The sequence below is a fragment of the Xiphophorus maculatus genome, chromosome 5 (assembly GCF_002775205.1).
Source record: "Xiphophorus maculatus strain JP 163 A chromosome 5, X_maculatus-5.0-male, whole genome shotgun sequence".
Classification (NCBI taxonomy): domain Eukaryota; kingdom Metazoa; phylum Chordata; class Actinopteri; order Cyprinodontiformes; family Poeciliidae; genus Xiphophorus; species Xiphophorus maculatus.
Genome location: NC_036447.1, coordinates 26484640 through 26501423, shown reverse-complemented (window position 1 = coordinate 26501423; position 16784 = coordinate 26484640). Strand labels below are relative to the sequence as shown.

General features: G+C 38.7%; 2 protein-coding genes across 7 annotated transcripts in view; both read right to left on the bottom strand.

The window, feature by feature from the left end:
- Positions 1 to 40: 40 nt before the first annotated feature.
- Positions 41 to 16784, bottom strand: part of LOC102234307 (extracellular serine/threonine protein kinase FAM20C-like) — a 43387-nt gene continuing 26643 nt past the window's right edge. For all 6 annotated transcript variants that reach the window (XM_023334278.1, XM_023334279.1, XM_023334280.1 and 3 more), the window contains 3 exons: positions 2135 to 2216; positions 1969 to 2028; positions 41 to 1103 (listed from right to left, as the gene is read on the bottom strand). In XM_023334278.1, coding sequence (XP_023190046.1) covers positions 851 to 1103; positions 1969 to 2028; positions 2135 to 2216 — 395 coding nt within the window. In that variant the 3' untranslated portion in view covers positions 41 to 850. The remainder of the gene's footprint in view (positions 1104 to 1968; positions 2029 to 2134; positions 2217 to 16784) is intronic.
- LOC106700010 (dynein heavy chain domain-containing protein 1-like) overlaps positions 2223 to 16784 on the bottom strand; it is a 31258-nt gene continuing 16696 nt past the window's right edge. The window contains exons 28-43 of the mRNA XM_014473264.2: positions 16136 to 16238; positions 15806 to 15934; positions 14204 to 14395; positions 13616 to 14035; positions 12271 to 12694; positions 11642 to 11740; positions 11366 to 11542; positions 10350 to 10528; positions 8172 to 9164; positions 7765 to 7933; positions 6870 to 6944; positions 6377 to 6602; positions 6153 to 6244; positions 5930 to 6079; positions 4251 to 4867; positions 2223 to 3011 (exon numbers count right to left, since the gene is read on the bottom strand). Coding sequence (XP_014328750.1) covers positions 2595 to 3011; positions 4251 to 4867; positions 5930 to 6079; positions 6153 to 6244; positions 6377 to 6602; positions 6870 to 6944; positions 7765 to 7933; positions 8172 to 9164; positions 10350 to 10528; positions 11366 to 11542; positions 11642 to 11740; positions 12271 to 12694; positions 13616 to 14035; positions 14204 to 14395; positions 15806 to 15934; positions 16136 to 16238 — 4462 coding nt within the window. The 3' untranslated portion in view covers positions 2223 to 2594. The remainder of the gene's footprint in view (positions 3012 to 4250; positions 4868 to 5929; positions 6080 to 6152; positions 6245 to 6376; positions 6603 to 6869; positions 6945 to 7764; positions 7934 to 8171; positions 9165 to 10349; positions 10529 to 11365; positions 11543 to 11641; positions 11741 to 12270; positions 12695 to 13615; positions 14036 to 14203; positions 14396 to 15805; positions 15935 to 16135; positions 16239 to 16784) is intronic.

Below are 16784 nucleotides of genomic sequence, written 5' to 3'. Positions count from 1 at the left end.
GATATTTTATGTAAATAACACAAACTAGAGAGCAAAAACAACAACTTAACATCCCCTTTTAATGTGTTTCAATTATTTAACACATATTAGAAATTTCCTTCAAGAAAACATCATAATCCTAAATAAATTTAATGGTTATAAATACTGACAAAATACATCAGGCAAACATCAAAAATACTTAGGGTTTCATTCCTGAAGGATGCCATGAGGACAGCACACAAATTAACATGATAAAACCTAAATGAAATTTACTGAAAATGTACAAGTCGTGGAAGGAATATTAGCCCCTGTTCAAATACTCATTATTTTAAAACACAAGTCTCATCTTAACGACACAAAATGTACGAGACAAAGCTTTGACACGTAAAAACCAAACCTACTAACTCGTTGAGAAAAGGACAGCTGACAGGTGAAATCCCACCTTTTTGTGCAGGAAAGCTGTACTTTCAATACTGAACCACAATGTACTAATAAAAAAACCAATCAGTGCACAGAGGAAGCAGACAGCAGAGTGCTATCCACAGTATGAAAGTTTGATGAGTTGGCACATTGGCGCTGGAGGTCCAGACTTGTCAGATTGCACATTGCACTTGTCAGAGTTTCCAAACAATAACAGAGGCGCCGCTGACAGAGTGAGCAAATCTCAGAGGTGTTGTGTGACTTCAGTATGTGGCAGCATTTTGCAATCTACAAACTAGACTGATACTTCCAGCTCCACCGTATTATAGTGGCTTTATAGCAGAAGGTGTGACAAATACGGATCATAAAGGCATTTCATGGCACATTAACTTGATTGTGTTCTGTCTATGGATTATGTATATATGTTACCAACCGCGGGAATTGCATTCTTTTATTGCACATCCACAAGGTCGTCGTAGATGACATCTTCGGCCCCTGCGTCATCTTTATGTTGCTCTTGGCAACGACTTACAGTCTCCAGCACGGTTTTCAAACGTCGACTCAGAGCGGCGAGGTGAGGCTCGGACAGCAGAGGGGCCACTTGGTGAAGCGGGTCCTGCGACAGCGACGCCCTCATGACGTCACTAATGTGGTACTGAGGCAGAGACAGGAGACGAAGGCGCAGCCAAGTGGAGCGGCGGATCCTGAGGACGGCACAACAAAAGGGACAAATGAGAGGAGAGTAGTTAGATTATATATGGAGAGAAAACAAACCAGATATTTAAGACCCTTTAAACTTTATTGTATAACAACGAGTTTAATGAGCTTAGATGTGATTGGATGCATACTTGTAGAGTTCCAGGAAAATACCTGGCTTTTAAGATTGATCAGAAATTAAAAAAATCTGAAAAGTGTGGCATGCACTCTCTGCAATTACAGCTGCATATACACTAGCATTTTTACACATCTAGAGACTGACATTGTTGCCTATTCGTCTTCCATAAAAGAAAAACAGCCTAAGCTCAGGTAGGTCAGATGGAGAGTGTGTGTAAACGGCACTTCTCAAGTCTTGCCATGAATTTTTAATTGGATTTTGACAAGAAAATTTTATTGAAAGGGCTGCATCATGTATTTTCCAAGCACATAGAGCCATTTTATAGCACAATCAAGTAACTATGTTACCATAAATTGTTGTGAAAATGCTGTATATATCAAATTAATCAGACGTCGCAATTTAATGGGCTTCTTTCCCTTTAAGAAGCTCCTGCTCTTTCCGACACTCTGCCTCCAGGACGTCATCACCACAGAATGCCTCCTTAAAGCTTTTTACAACGTTTTCAGGAGCCCTGCACTGGAAAATAGTTCCTATAGAGCTCAGCAGTTGTGTGGTCCCACCAGGTGTTTGCTAATTGCTGCTGCCACTAGTCTGATGGAGGTGAGTGGGGGAGTGAGGTGGAAGCTCGGTTTGGAGACTGTTGGAAAAAGTCGAGTTTACATAATAGCCCTCCTTTAAAACCACTTGGAAAAACGTAAAAAAAATGTATGATTTTCTCTCTTTTCTTTTCATACCTGCAGCACTGTCGTAGTGGGGCTAGAATCGAAGGTTCATCTTTTGAGTGACGCCCAAATCTGGATCCCAAGAAAATAAAAGTAGCAAATATGAATAAAGATGTTTCTGGCAAAATATAAATAAATAACTGCTAGAAACTGCATTAAAAACCTCTAAAATACTCACGCCCTCCCATTGTCGAGATGCAGCAGGAAAGTATTGTTGCCAAACTTCTCGAAGGTTTCATAATGATGCCTATCCAGGTTACCTAGAAAAGAAAAAACATGGGTTCAAATCTTTCTAATTTTACAAAATGGATATACATTGTTTTTCATTTATTGTTCTCCTGTTTAAGAAAAAAAACTACTTACTGGTGATTCTTTTAATTATCGATTTACTTACTCATGTACCTTTCAATCATTTACTGTAGAGAAATTAAAGAAAACTCGACAAAATAACAAGATACTCCCAGTTTTAACACAAATTTTTAATTAAACCCTCCTTTTAAAACGTTACAAAGTTGAAGGAAAATACATAACCGTAAATTTTGACACTTCACATTAAGTTAAAAGGATGAATCCCATCACGATAAAGCAGACGTTAGGCGACCTCACTCTGGGACAGAAGTCACAGCAGCTCAAAAGAGTCAGAGTGTACTCACTAATCTCACCCTTCTCAAACTGCACAAAGCAGGATTGAGTTTGGCACAAAGAGGAACTTTAGTGATTATGTTAACATCGCTCAGTTCCCAGGTCCCACTCTCCCCATCCTCGCTCAGATAGATGGGACAGTAGTAGACTGGTAAATGCGAGGCAGTCGGCGTGGCTTGAAGGTTGCCAACATCTGTTAAAAATGAACTTTTACAAGACAAGGTATCTATTGCAGTTCTTCTGCTCCTGACTTGAGCCTTGACACTGAGAAACGGCATTGCACACGGCAGAGGGGAGACGGCTTCCTGCAGGGCTCCCGTCTCTGGGTCCCACGACGCCCCTATCAGCTGCAAGCCACACAAACGCACAGCATCTGCACGAAGCAAGATGGGGAACGTCCCCTCAGGAAGAACCTGGGGAGGCAAAAACAACAAAAGTTACGGTGATGAGTCACCTGGGTGTAAATCCATTGTATTTATTGAAGCAGGAGTTCAGAATTTTTGAAGTGAGGTTCTGTTGAGAGGTCAGGGTTTCGCCCAGAGTTTTATAAATAAGCATGGTGGGCCACCAGGCTTAACTAGTCCGCCTGGCCAGACTAAGCATCATTTGTTTATTTAAATTTTTGTATTTTTTATTTTTTACACTACTAACAGAGATGGAAAAAACAAGTTACAGTGGGAACAAAAAAATCACCACAATCTGTCTAAATCCCTGGTTTTGGGATTAGAACAGCGTCAACACGTAGGATCAGTTGGAATGCATGTATTATTGGATTATTGTTGTTTTGTTTTAAAGCGTCTTGAGATTACGCATTGTGTATTGGCGCTGTGAATAAACTGAATTTAATTGTTTTGTTGACGCTAAAATAATTGGACCAAAATAAATAATTTTGAACTATTGCAGGTGTAGATCTGCAGTGTGTAACTTTTATTTAAGAAGAAAATATGTTTTTTACATATTTGTTTAAAATATCACTCTACTATGACAGTATGGCATGAGACAGATAATCTTGATGAAAAAGCTCCGTCGAGGGCTACTGTTGCCATTTGCAGAAATGCAAATGAGTCCCACTTAGAAGCATCAAATCAGAGCCAGTAGGGCTGTCTTAGAGCTGTCAGTCATGCTTGTGTGCACGCTGCTCAATGTGCTTATGGTGGAGAAACTTACTATTGCAGGAAATCTGTTTATCTGCCATCATCAGTGGCTATACTAACTAGCCTTTGCATTCATGACAGGCTATGCTATTGGGAAAAGCTGCAGCATAGCAGAAAGCAGGGGGGAGTGTGTGAGAAGCACATACACAAGGATGACTGACTAATTGGTTGTTTCTGACTGAGCGGTATATTTCTGCAGATAGAAGACGGAGCTTGATTTTTTTTTACACATTATCTGTCACACTAGTGACCGTTTTAATACATATTGGAAAATCCCTTTTTTATAGAAATTACACACTGCAGATTTAATGTGACATATACATAGAACATAGGGAAAAAAAGTAAAATAAATAACGAATAAAGTGTGGAATAAATGAATAAACACCATCCTACGTTGCAGTGTTCAGAATTAACAGCCTGAATGTGTGACAATACTTTAAAGACAAGAAACTCACTTTCAAAAAATCCTACACTACATTTGAAACCTTTTTCCTCAACCTGAAAATGTAGTATTATATCGCTGACGTATTTGTAATTTTCCAGGGCAGCCTCTCGCATCAACGCCAGCAGAAAGCCTCTGGGCTTTCTGAAAGCTGCCAGTCGATAAGCATCTGGTGGATGTGAGGCGCCGTCGTAGCCAAGGTAAGCACTGAGCAGCTTTGCCCTCTCCTCCAACCGAGACAAGTCGGTGAGCTTCAACAGGGAGGCAGAGAATCCAGTGTACTGATCAGACTGCTGGAGCTGTGAGAGATGCAAGGACACTAAATCAATGAGATCATCCCATTCAGCCTGGAGGAAGTCACGGACGGGATTGCGAAAAGCGGCGGCCTCTTCTTTAATTCTGCCGTCTTTCTTGCATGTGAGGTAATTCTTCAGATCTTGGAGTCTCTGTTCTGCTATGTCCGTTGGCAGATTGACAGTCAGATCCTGAGTAGGGCTGAAGCTCCTCTCTGTCCCTAACGGTGATTGGGACCCCTGAAGGAGTATGTTCAAATTGTGGCTATTGATTTTGTCAACTTCAGGGGCCACATCGGCACTGAAGCCGAGCACCACCAGGTTGCTGATGGCCAAATCCAGAAAACGTCGATCCAAAACATGAAGCAGGCTTGGTAAATCTAAGAAAGGAAGACAATAACATTGTGTTAATGCTGAGCATATTTCCACAACTATAATAGTTTTAATATGTTTACTTCTTGTCTAAGTTATTTAAGTAGAGTCTTCTAACATTTGAGCTGTGCTCGTTTATAATACTTTATATAGAGAGGGCTTTGCAACAGTAATACAGCTGACAAAACTTGAAGTTGTTTTGTCACTTTAAAGCCACAAACCTTCATATCTTTAGGGAAATTTTATGTGACAAAGTAGTAAATGCAACACACTATGTGTGGCAGAAAAGTAACACTAAACAATTTTAATGAATCCACCACTCCCATAGTGAAACACAGCAGAGGCAGTATCATGGTGTAGGGCTGCTCTTAAATGCCAGAAATCCAGTTAGTGTTCAGAGAATTGGGAGGTAACTAGCTACATTTCCTTTAATAAAGTTTTGGAAAAAAATTTACTTTTGGGAGTATTTTTACAATGCTGTACTGGTTACGACAACTGAAAATCTTCCAATAAACATTTGACATTTAACAAATGTATCAATAACAGTGATAAATCGTTCATCTGTGGAGTCTTGTCAGTTTCTCGATCTGTTGACGATTAACGTTTTGTGCCGCAGCAACCAAACAGTCCCAGGTGCAGCCCAGAGAGGCGGACTGTCTCCTTCACTGGAAATCTGCCCATGAGTTCTCAAATGGGTTCACGTCAGGTGAAGAAGACAACAATGTCGTAAAGTTTTCAATTTTAACGGCTTGACTGTCTACACACTCAGGAGTACTAGCATGCACGTAGAAGTATTGTTCTGCATAAAAATGATTGAGGATATGGTCAAAATACTCACTTGCCTAATAATTGTGCACAAAATGAACATCCAAAAACACGTTTCACTATCCTATCCTTTCACACGCAGTGGTCAATCACGTAATATCACAAAACACAGCAATAAACTACATGGGTGTAGCAAGACAAAACGTGTAAAATTTCGAAAGACTGAAAATACTTTTGTTCAACGGCAAAAGAATATTAAATATTTAAAGTTTATTAATGACATTTCAATAAGGTTACATAGTTACCATAATGAGAACAGCCCTTGATCATTTCTGAAAGGATGGCCGGTCCGTTGCCTGAAAGGGACGGCTCCATGGTGAAGCAACACTTGGCGACACTCTCCACCAGCTCTGAATCTGCAGAGTCTATTATGTGGCCGCCGTAAACAACACCGGCTACAAATACAAGCAACACGCGGTTAAAGCGGGCTGTGAACTAGAGAGACAGCGGTATTCTTCCATGCCTTACCTGCTATGTAGCGTAAAGCGTTCCATTTGTCATGGCACTGACCGGTGAAGGAAATGTATGCATCTAATAAAGCAATGAGGTCATCTTGACACCTTTATAAAAGGTATTAAAAAAAAGTTCATGAATTTGAAATTTGCTTACAAGTTAAAAAAAACCAAACCAAACAAAACAGCACAATTAGAATTGAAAAAATTAGCCGTTTTCATTACGAAGTTGATACTTACCAGTGATACGTTCTTCCGAAGCTCAAATATTTATAGGTCTGCCTCTGCATTAGAACTGAGTGAAAGATGGCACAGCGGAGAAGCACCTTCATGTTGTCATCTGCGACATGTGGCCACGACTGATGCTGACTGACTGAGAAAACCTGTCTGAAGGAAACGCTCAGCTCCTCTTTCAGATTCGAGGGGGAGTCAAAGCACAGCGGTAGGGCCCCCACTCTCACTTTGACTGTGAACAAAATGAAATGTAAACAAAACTGTACTCCTTATGACAACAAAACTTGTGTTTTAAATAAAACAGTAAGAAATAGCAACCATTAGTCAACAACAGCTTTCACAAAGTGCATAATCTGATGACAGAGGATAGATTCGGTATAATAAAAAATAACTGTGGCCAAGTACCATGGATGGTTATAGAGAAGAATCGCTTTGAATGGCAGCTACTGTGATATATTCATAAACAAACAGACCATCATTAAATATATATGAACTATACCTGGTAGAAATTTGGCTGTATTTTCTTTATTTACAAACCACAACCGAAAGCATGGATGAACCACGGCTGCCTCCTCTGGAAGTCATGGAAACATGTGGATAGAAAAACAGACGGATTGGCCACAATATCAATTAAATATGTTCTGAATTTACAATAGAATAGAAAGAAACAGAAATAGGCTCAGATAGCAGATATTCACAGAATGGAAGGAGTAACCTTCACAGTCAATTTTAAGATAAGATTATTTTTCAAACACTGGAATAAATTAAAAAAATGTATCAAGCAGTACAGTTGAAAGCATACATTAACAAATACTGATTAGAAACACACATACGCATGTTTTCCTCACTATCTGAAGTTAAATCAGACCAAATTTCTTGGTTTAGAAAGTTATTTCTATTTGCTAAGTGTCATAAAAAACACAGAACATTTATTGAGAGTTTTCTGCCATCAATAATTTAGAAGGTTTATGTGAAATGAACAATAATAAAACATTAAGGACGCCACTTGATTCTAGTTTCCACTTTATTACCAAGATTCATGGACTCAAACTCAATCTATTGTAATTTTGATCTATAGTTCCACAAAATGCAACACCAGTTATGGTTCATGCCTCTGGCTTTTGTATGCTCCATTTAACTTCTTACAAACAAAAAGAGACAGAAGAAAAAGAATGTCATGTGCGAAGTAATGAAGGCTGCTTTTTTATTTTATTTTTTTTACTGAAGTCATTTCTACAACTTTGTATTTATTTCATTTACCATAAGAAATGGAAATGTCACTATCTGAAAACAAAAAATAAAAAGAAAGAAAGAAAGGGATAGTGATTATTGTCCCAGAGTGGGGAAATTCAGGCATAAAATGGACTGCTGCTGAAACGGCCAAACGACTTTACCTCCGAGGGAAGGTAACAGCTGTCTGAGGCGCACCAGCACCTCGCTGTCCCACTTCTCCAACAGGTCACAGTTGTTGAAGACCAGCCAATGGCCCTCACTGCTGGCTTTGTCCAACATTAAAAGGATTTCTTCTTTACCAAACAGTCCCCCGAACGTAATTACTCTTACCTGGACCAAAATAGGTGTGAAAGAAATAGAAAGAAATTAGAACTTTTTAACGAAGCACTCAGTGCCTTGCAGAAGCATTCACACAACCCTTCAACGTTTTTCACATTTGTCACATTAAGCCATAAATTTTGATCCAACGTATTGGGATTTGAAATGATACGCTAACACAGAGCAACTCATGAAGGAAGACAGGATACATCCTGCAGGATGTAACGTTTTTACATGTTTATCTGCTCACCTCTTTGTTTCCATCTTTGTGGGCCATCCGACGTATGAAATCAAGAGGATCGATGCTTATCTTCATATCTCCTTCTGTGCTTGGCAGTGTAAAGATGATGGGTAAATTGAATCTTGTCAGATATTCTGAGAGAACATCTGGGTCCCCAGAGGTTGGAGCTGCTGCTTTTTTGGAAGACAGTAAAAGCAAGCAGGAATTCATAGCGTCCCCTAGTTTCTTTAGGCAGTCAGTGCGGATGGTTTTCCACAGGATAGCCCTCTGCAGCAGCGAAAGGTGAGAGTGAGAGCAACGCGGAACGTTCCCCACTATAGTAGAAGAAGTGAAGCACAGATATTCCTGCCACTGTGTGGGAGCGATGCGGAGCGAATCGATTAGCTTGTTGAAACAGGGAATCTTCTCCAACAAGATTAGCTCTGAGTGAACATTTGAAGGTATCCAGCTGGGTAGGTCTAAGGATTTTACTTCAGCCTCACTGTATTCAATGTCTTTGAGACCCCTGAGGAAGATCACCTTCTCTACCTCAGTGCAAAGCTGGTTGTGCTCGAGTATTTCCAGGGACACCAACAGTTTCAAAACGGCAAAGTGTCTCCTGAACAGACGTGGTCTGTAGTTTAGCAGCAGGTAGTGCGCCATCGTGTTCATAACCTCTGGTAGCATGATCGTTCCCACTTTCCCAGTTGGAAATGATGTTAATGCCCTGATCTTATCATTGAAAGCCTCTTGCATAACTTTCCGGAATTTTTGCAGGGAAAAGTAATATGCGGAAGAAAGACGGGACACGGACTGGACGGCCTGGTAGAGGGCGGCGCCCAGATTCATTAACAGACGAGGGTCGGCCAACAGGGACTCCTGGTAGTCCAGCTCTTCTCTTAACTTATTCTTCTCATCGTGCAAAGTCTCCATTTCTTCTTCATAGACATCCAAACGAGGTAGAAAATTTGAATCTTTGAACAGCAAGCATTTACTCTGTAAAATGTAGTCCATCAGCCCTTCCTAGGAGAAGAATTAGAACATTCAGTACAAATACAAAGTAACAGAATAACAATTCATCAGTATTTAACATGATTGTTTTGCATAATGGCTGTCTTTAAACTAGGGATGCACTGATCCGGGGTTCTCACTTCTTACCCAGATGTCTAAGGTTTAATATCAGCTGATACCAATCCGACACAGAAAATCAGTGCTGAATTAATTTAAAACAAATTACTTTAAACAGAGATAAATGTACTGAATTACAAATTTGCTAACCATGCACCAGTTCAGCACACCTAAACACACCAATACCTTCACAAACTTGGTCAAACATGTAAAAGCAACACAACTTTAATTTGTTTAGTCAGTACAATTAAGTGTAGAACAGCCAATGTGAAATAAATGATGAACTAAAAACTGACAAAACCAATAGGTTGACTATCTTGGTCGAATATGTAAAAAATACACTCAAACTCAAATGGTTCAGAAAGTGCAATTAGAAAAAAATAATAAATCGTGATGTCGTTCAGAGCACAAAGCAGGGTTTCCCCCAGTGTGTTATAAGCCTGGCGGCCCGCCATGCTTTAATAGCCCCCACCGCCAGGTTAAGCGTTGCTTGTTTCAATTATATATATATATATATATATATATATATATATATATATATATATATATATATACAGTACAGACCAAACGTTTGGACACACTTTCTCATTGAATTCAATGAGAAGGTGTGTCCAAACTTTTGGTCTGTACTGTATATATATATATATATATTTTTTGCCTGATTACAAGTGTCTCTTTTGCTCTGAGCATTTCACTGGCAGAGCAGATGTATTGCTAAAAGATAGGTTTATAACTGATGCATTTAAAGCTGGCAGAGCGGAGCAATCACACAGCTGGCGCCTCTACGCGTTGCCTTGCTGGTGGACCGCCTCGGCGCCCCGACCAGCAGGCTTAGCAAGTATTCTGGGGGAAACCCTGACAAAGCATAGAGTTAGACTGAATAGACACATTTTTCAATTTTGGGACCGATATAGATATTAGTGTCAGATCAGTGCATCTCTACTTTAACCTTGATTAAAGCTTGACCTCTAAATAAATAACTCAATCCACGAGTTGAAGACTTCCAAGACTAAATTTGTAAAATGTTCAATAATCCAACACAACAGAAACACCCAGAAACAAATAGTCTGCCTAAGTCACCTCTGCTGAGACCAGTTTCTCCTGCAGGAACCAATTGTAATTCAGGAATCGCATGTGTTGCATCAGCAGCACTTTGCAATCAGACTGCAGCAGCTGTGTCAGCAGCAGCTCCCGGATTTCTTCTGAGCTCAGAGAAAGGTCAACCACAAGCACTTCAGCAAAGATGGACGGATCGATCTCTGGGGAACAGGAGTAAATGAAACCTTGAGTTATTACTTTTAAATGTGCAGGAAGAGGTCATCGCCTCAAAGTCAACCTGCTTCCTGCTCAGCATCCATGTCGGGTTGTAGCTTATAATTTTATCCTTATAATTTTATCATCCCTTCAAGGTTCAGCTTATAAAAACAGCGCTATGTAAAAGTACTCGCGTGCCTTGAGCGTTTTCATGTTTTGATCTTACCTGATAAAATGTGAAACAGCTCAGGAGGTGGAATTTAATCCATGTTAGAACATGAATAAACTAGGTTCTTGTTAGCATTACTAAGCCAGCCATCAAAGCAATTGCCTGCACACACTTAGTCTAATATTAATTTAAGGAAGCCATTTGCAATAATCAATTAATCAATTAATTTCATGATACATTTTTTAACTCAACATTATAAACAGATTATAATTTGTTTCTGTTTACAGTTTCTGTAAACAGAAACTTTATAATCCATTTTAATTAAGGTTTCAGTTGTTTGTGGTTCTTATTTCTACTTCTTGTTTTTGGTTGTCTTGTTTTATTTTAGATATTTAAAATATCTCCCAGTTCCAGTGTTACCAGCTATTTTTACATTATCAAACCTTGTTAGTCTGTGAGAGGGTGGACTTGCATCATTATTCTATTATCAATATGTTATGGTCTCAAAATGCCAATATTGCCATTTATCGCAATAATTTTTGGGATAATTAATCATCAAGCAAAATTTGTTGTCGTGATAGGCCTAAATGTAGGAAAAAATGTTGGTGCAAAAATGTTGGGTAAATTTCCATTTACTCATGAAAAGTGCAACACCTGCAGCAGACGTTCTTACCCCTTTGAAGCAGTCTGACAGGCAGAGGCGTGCTGAGGAAGAGGCGGAAATCTGGATGAACGGGTTGAGGAGGCTGCTCTCGTCTATAAAACCAAAATCGATTTGGAGGCACCAGTTTTGCCAGAAACTCGGGACTAGGTTTGGCACGTTCCACATTAGTAACAAGTACAGCCAATCCTGAAAAAAAAAAAAAAACAAGATTTGCATCAGTATTTGACTTATGAAAAACACTTCTTTATTTGAACAATAGGTACTTTATTTGGTTATTTAAATCACCTTTCTCAGCAGCGAGATCCAGCTTCTCAATGAGGTCCGAATCATCAGCACACAGCACCATATCACACTCTAACTCCTTCTCAAGAGTTGCAGTCCTTCCTGGACAGGAGGTAAGTGAGATGTACTGACTGCTAGCACAGATTTGAAGAGGTTTCAAAACAACTTAGAAATGAGACTCAGTGAACTGCACGAGACAAGACGTGATGTGAATATTACCCAATAGACACACACAGAGCCGTTATTAACTTTGAAGTCATATCAAAGCATATCGTTCGGTCCAATTAAGAGTATGTGGCACGACTTGAAAGTCAATGTTCACAAATAGCAAAAATACTGATGTTTGTTGTTGTAAATGGACATAGTGTTAAGATGTTCAAATGGTATGAATACTTTTGAAAAGCACTCCGTTCCCTCAATAAGAAAGGGCAAATAAGATGATCAAAAAATAAATATAGTTAGATTTTTTAAATCAGAAAACACAAGGTGTTAAATTCTTTATAGTGCTTTGTTCCAATCACAAATATGTAAATGCCATTAAATTAAAATAACTGTGTGCTTAATGATTGTGACTCCTTGAATTAAATTAGTTCAGGTTAAACAGAAATAAGTTCAACAATGAGAGGACCTACGTCTTGTGAACCACTTCTGAGAGCTCAGTTGGAAGTGTTGGTAAGAGTCTGCCAGAAGAGGCCAGCGGAAAATGCAGGCCTCCTTGTAGCCCCATAGAAACAGCTTCACTCTGAGTCTGGTCGAGAATGTGTCCTCAAGCTGCCAGTCGTTTATTTCTAAAAGCCAACCCAGAGGCAGCGTCAGATTCTCAGTCACGGGGATGGGAAACCCAGGAGGGGGAGTAATGGTTTCTGTGCCTCCGTCGGTAAACAGGGAGCTTCTGATGTCCTTGGGGTTTACGTCAATATGTCGAGTCCGGCAAAGTTCCATCCACTTGTCCTTTAGATCTGTCCGTACAGCAGCCCCAAACGGTCCTAAGTATGAGATGGCGGCCGAAAGAATAAGAGCATCACCAGGTATCTTCTGACGACGCGACTCCAATTTCTGAGATAAAATAAAAGAGACATTTGTTACCGCTCAACACTGTTGCCTCCTTGCAGATTTAATGGATATTTCAGATCATCAAACTAGTTTTAAGATTAGTGGCGACCTAAAAAGAGAGAAAAGTTTCTATTTTATTTATTTGTGAAATGTTATATCTAACCCAATGCTAAATAGTGAATTAACAATGACTGACCACATTTTTCAGTTCAGTTTTATCAGCCACCACTAATTCAGGGTTTCAAAGGTCTCACTGCCTGAAATTTAAGACTTTTAAAGACCATTATGAATAAAATTTAAGATCGATATCACAATAGAAATGTATGAAAGTAATGCTTGTTTTCCCAGGGGACCAAAACTGTAAACTTTTTGTGATCTTTGGCTGTAGCCTTGTATGGGTTGGCAACAGAAATAAGTGTTGAAGACAAACGTTGTCCAACCAACAGCTGATAAATTTACATTTACCCATGAAAAGTGCAAAAATGCTAGTTACTTACTAGCAAGTACTAGCATCTGGTTACCAGTAGCCTTAATGGCCTTGAGACAGAGAGTGCAGTGAGTGATGATATCAGCATGCGACTCAAATCAGCATGTGCCTGAGACAAAAGCGCCATAAAAAAACCCCAAAAAACAAAAACTTATATAGTTACAGCAAATTTAAAAATCTGTAATTAATGTATTTAAGGCCAACATACATTTTCTTTAATTTTAGACTTTTTAAGGATGTGGGGACACCCTGTTACTCCCAGAATCACTTAAACTAGATCTAAGTTTAGTTTAAGTGATTAAGGGAGTATTTGTCCCCTTATTTGTATGTAAGGGGACAAATATCCTGTCACCGCATCGCAAATAAAAGCCAAAAAAATAAAAATCTGGGAAAACGATTTGTAGAAATTGTGGGTTTAGAAAGCATGTTTGTATCACCTGAAATAAAGCCCTCCAGTTTTGGTACAGCATCGCCACACGCACAGCACATCTGGTAGCCTCTTCTCCTTCGTCCTCAGCTTTGTACAGCTGGTGTTGGAGGTCCTGCAGCTCATTTCGAATGTTTCGAAGCTGTTGCTCGTAGTTTTCTAAGCGGTTATCGGCCTCCCTCTCTCGCTTCTTCAACAAGTGCAGTATACGCCGTGCACTTCCGGCTTGAGCTTCCAATTGTCTCTTGAGCAACACGTTATGTTGCAAAAGGCAGCACTCATACATGGCCCGGATCCATCGGCACAGGGACTCACAGGCCCTGCTGACTTCTCGCACAGCCTCTGGTTCAAACAGAGGACTCTCGATTATCTCTTTGAGCTGCGCCAGCTGCTCACTGGTCATACTGGAGCGGTCAAAGAACTGCAGCTCCTGGGGACAAAAAATGATTTTGCTAAAAGCATTCAACAAAGGTGCAAAAAAACGATTGTTTAATTGGTGTACAAACTGATGATGAATGAATGAGCACTGCTTTGAATTTCATTGCATTCTGTGTCATATTAAGAAGGTTTTACTCCGAGACACTTTCCCTTCACGCACCTCAAAAATGTTGGTCTGTCCGAGGAGATGCTTGGTACTCTCCCAGCCTGCCGGACGGTTAAACATCAAACACATAGCGTCCATCATCTTCACCACCCCCTCTGGTGGATCCCTGTAGTGACGCACCTCCTCCAGGTCAGCTTGATTCAAGCAATTCAGAATGTCAAGGCCTGCCAGGAATATTGATTGTATCTTGAAAAAGACAAAGCAAAAAAGAACAACCGTAAACTACTAGATGTCCAAAAATGTTCAACACAAAGCATCCATTACAAAACAAAAGACATTAATGTAGTTTTGGACAAATATTATACAGTGTCTTGCAAAGGAAATGTATTTTCTGACATTTTAAACAAAACATTTTCACATATATAAAAAGCAAATTTTGTTAGACCAAAATGCATAATAATGAGATGGAAAGAAGTGGATATGTATTCAGCCATCTTTAGTCAGATACCCCTAAATAAAATCCAGTGCGAGCCATAGCCATCAGAATGTTGGTGGGCAATATGATATGTGGTACTATTGTGATAACAATAAAATTTACGATAAGAACTACTTTTTACTTTTTATAGGTAGCTGTATGGCTGTGATTGCAATCATCGCCCTGCAGCACAAACACTGATCTTGAAAAACATTTCCATTTGTAATATGCCTCTTTAGGACACAAGTCACAAAAAGAATTGTGATTTGTAACTGCACTTAATCATATTTTACATTTTTTGTTGATACATCTTTTGTTGAACAGTGGAGAAAAATAGCAGAATGAATTCCAACAATAACAGCATTTTTAAACATAATTGACTTGAATTTATTGCGGCAACAATTGTTTAAACTCTTATCATGCTAAGAAATTGATCACAATAAATGATGAACGATACAATAAACACCCATCCCTGCTTCAGAATCACTTAAGTTGTAAAGAGAATCTAAAATCAGTACAAATTCAGATGTTCAGTGAAGGTTTATCAGAGAAGAGTCGTGAACAAAAGTGCTATGGAGAAGAAACACAGAAGAGAAGAAACACAGCAGACAGTTCAGAAAGAAAGTTGTGGAGACGATTAAGATAGTTTGAAGTAATAGGTAAAGGTGGATATGTATTCAGTGGATATGTATACATTTCCAGCAACAAGACAGTTCAAAGTGCTTTACATGAATTAGAAAAAATTCAAACCAAACAACAAAACGAAAAGAAAGACAGAAAGGTAAGAGTAACAAAAAAGCTAAATGTTGGTTCTACATATTTGATTCTTGTTCTGGGTTACTAAGTTTTATAAACTAATAGGAGTTTCTCTAGGGTCTTGCTCCTATATTAAAAATATGAAGCTAAATGTTGGTCTAAAGTAATAAGTACTCCACAATCCATACTCTAACTGGAGTTGATCAATTAGTGAGGTATAAATTAGATTTACAAAGTTGAGAGTTCTCCATGTTTGAAACTGAATTTTCTGGCCTACATACATGTGTGAGGGAAAACTAACAAAGCAAAAGGTGGTTCAATAGAGTATTGACTCAGGTGGGCTGGATACATACAGTATACACACCAGACTCTTCAGATCTATATTTATGAAAATGTTGTCATGATATTAAATGAAAAAACATTACCAGATTTTCAAACTGTGAAATCATCTTCTCCATGTGATTCAGTTTGTTCTCTCCAGCAATGCGTCTCTCCACAGCTTCTTCATATTCTACCCTCAACCGTTGTAAAATATCCAGGAGCTCTGACTCAAGCTTTTGAATAGAGAAATAGATTTTTTGTTCAAAAAAAGGCACTTCTGGCTAATTCTGCATATGTTCTGTTATACTCATGACTAGAGTAAACTCCAAAGGTAAACAAATGTTTTAAAGAAACTTTTAAAGATATTCTAATGACAAACAAAACTACAGTAGAGTTTAATTATATTAAAAGTGCATTAAATTGCTTTGCATTACCTTCTGTGCGTTATCAATCTGTTCTTGCAGTCGCGTTAAAAGTTGTTTACACAGTTCTGATGTTTTATTCACAGCATCCAAGCGTGTCAGAGCATTAGTAATTCTGGAAGAAATATATAGAACTTTATTATGTTTCAGTCCAGAAAAACCATGTGTGACATATTGTATTTATCTCCATTAAGGAAAAAACAGAACCTGAATTGAATGTTAGAATTCTCAAGATACACATAATTACAAATGTTATGGCAACTAAGGAAATAGCATAACAATTAGAGAAAGAAATATCTGATTTACAATATTTTACCCTCGTAACACCCAACATACAGTATGCCTGGTTTGATGCATAACAATTTCCTTTGTTTGATATTGTTTGTTCTTCTCAATCAGCAAAAAAGGAAAGCAAAGTGTGATATTATTCTTTACAATCCATTATCACAAGAACTGAAACGGTCTAGAATATTCTGATTCTGCTTTACCCTAGTGAAAAGCAAATGTACTGTAATGTAAGTATATTAAATTTTAAAACACTGCAGTCAGAACTATCAGAATTGTCAGTATGTTTGAATGGTTCTATAGTACATCTTTTTATCTGGAAAAGCTATACACCATAGTATGTTTTATATAGCCGAGTGTGTCAATGTCATATTTT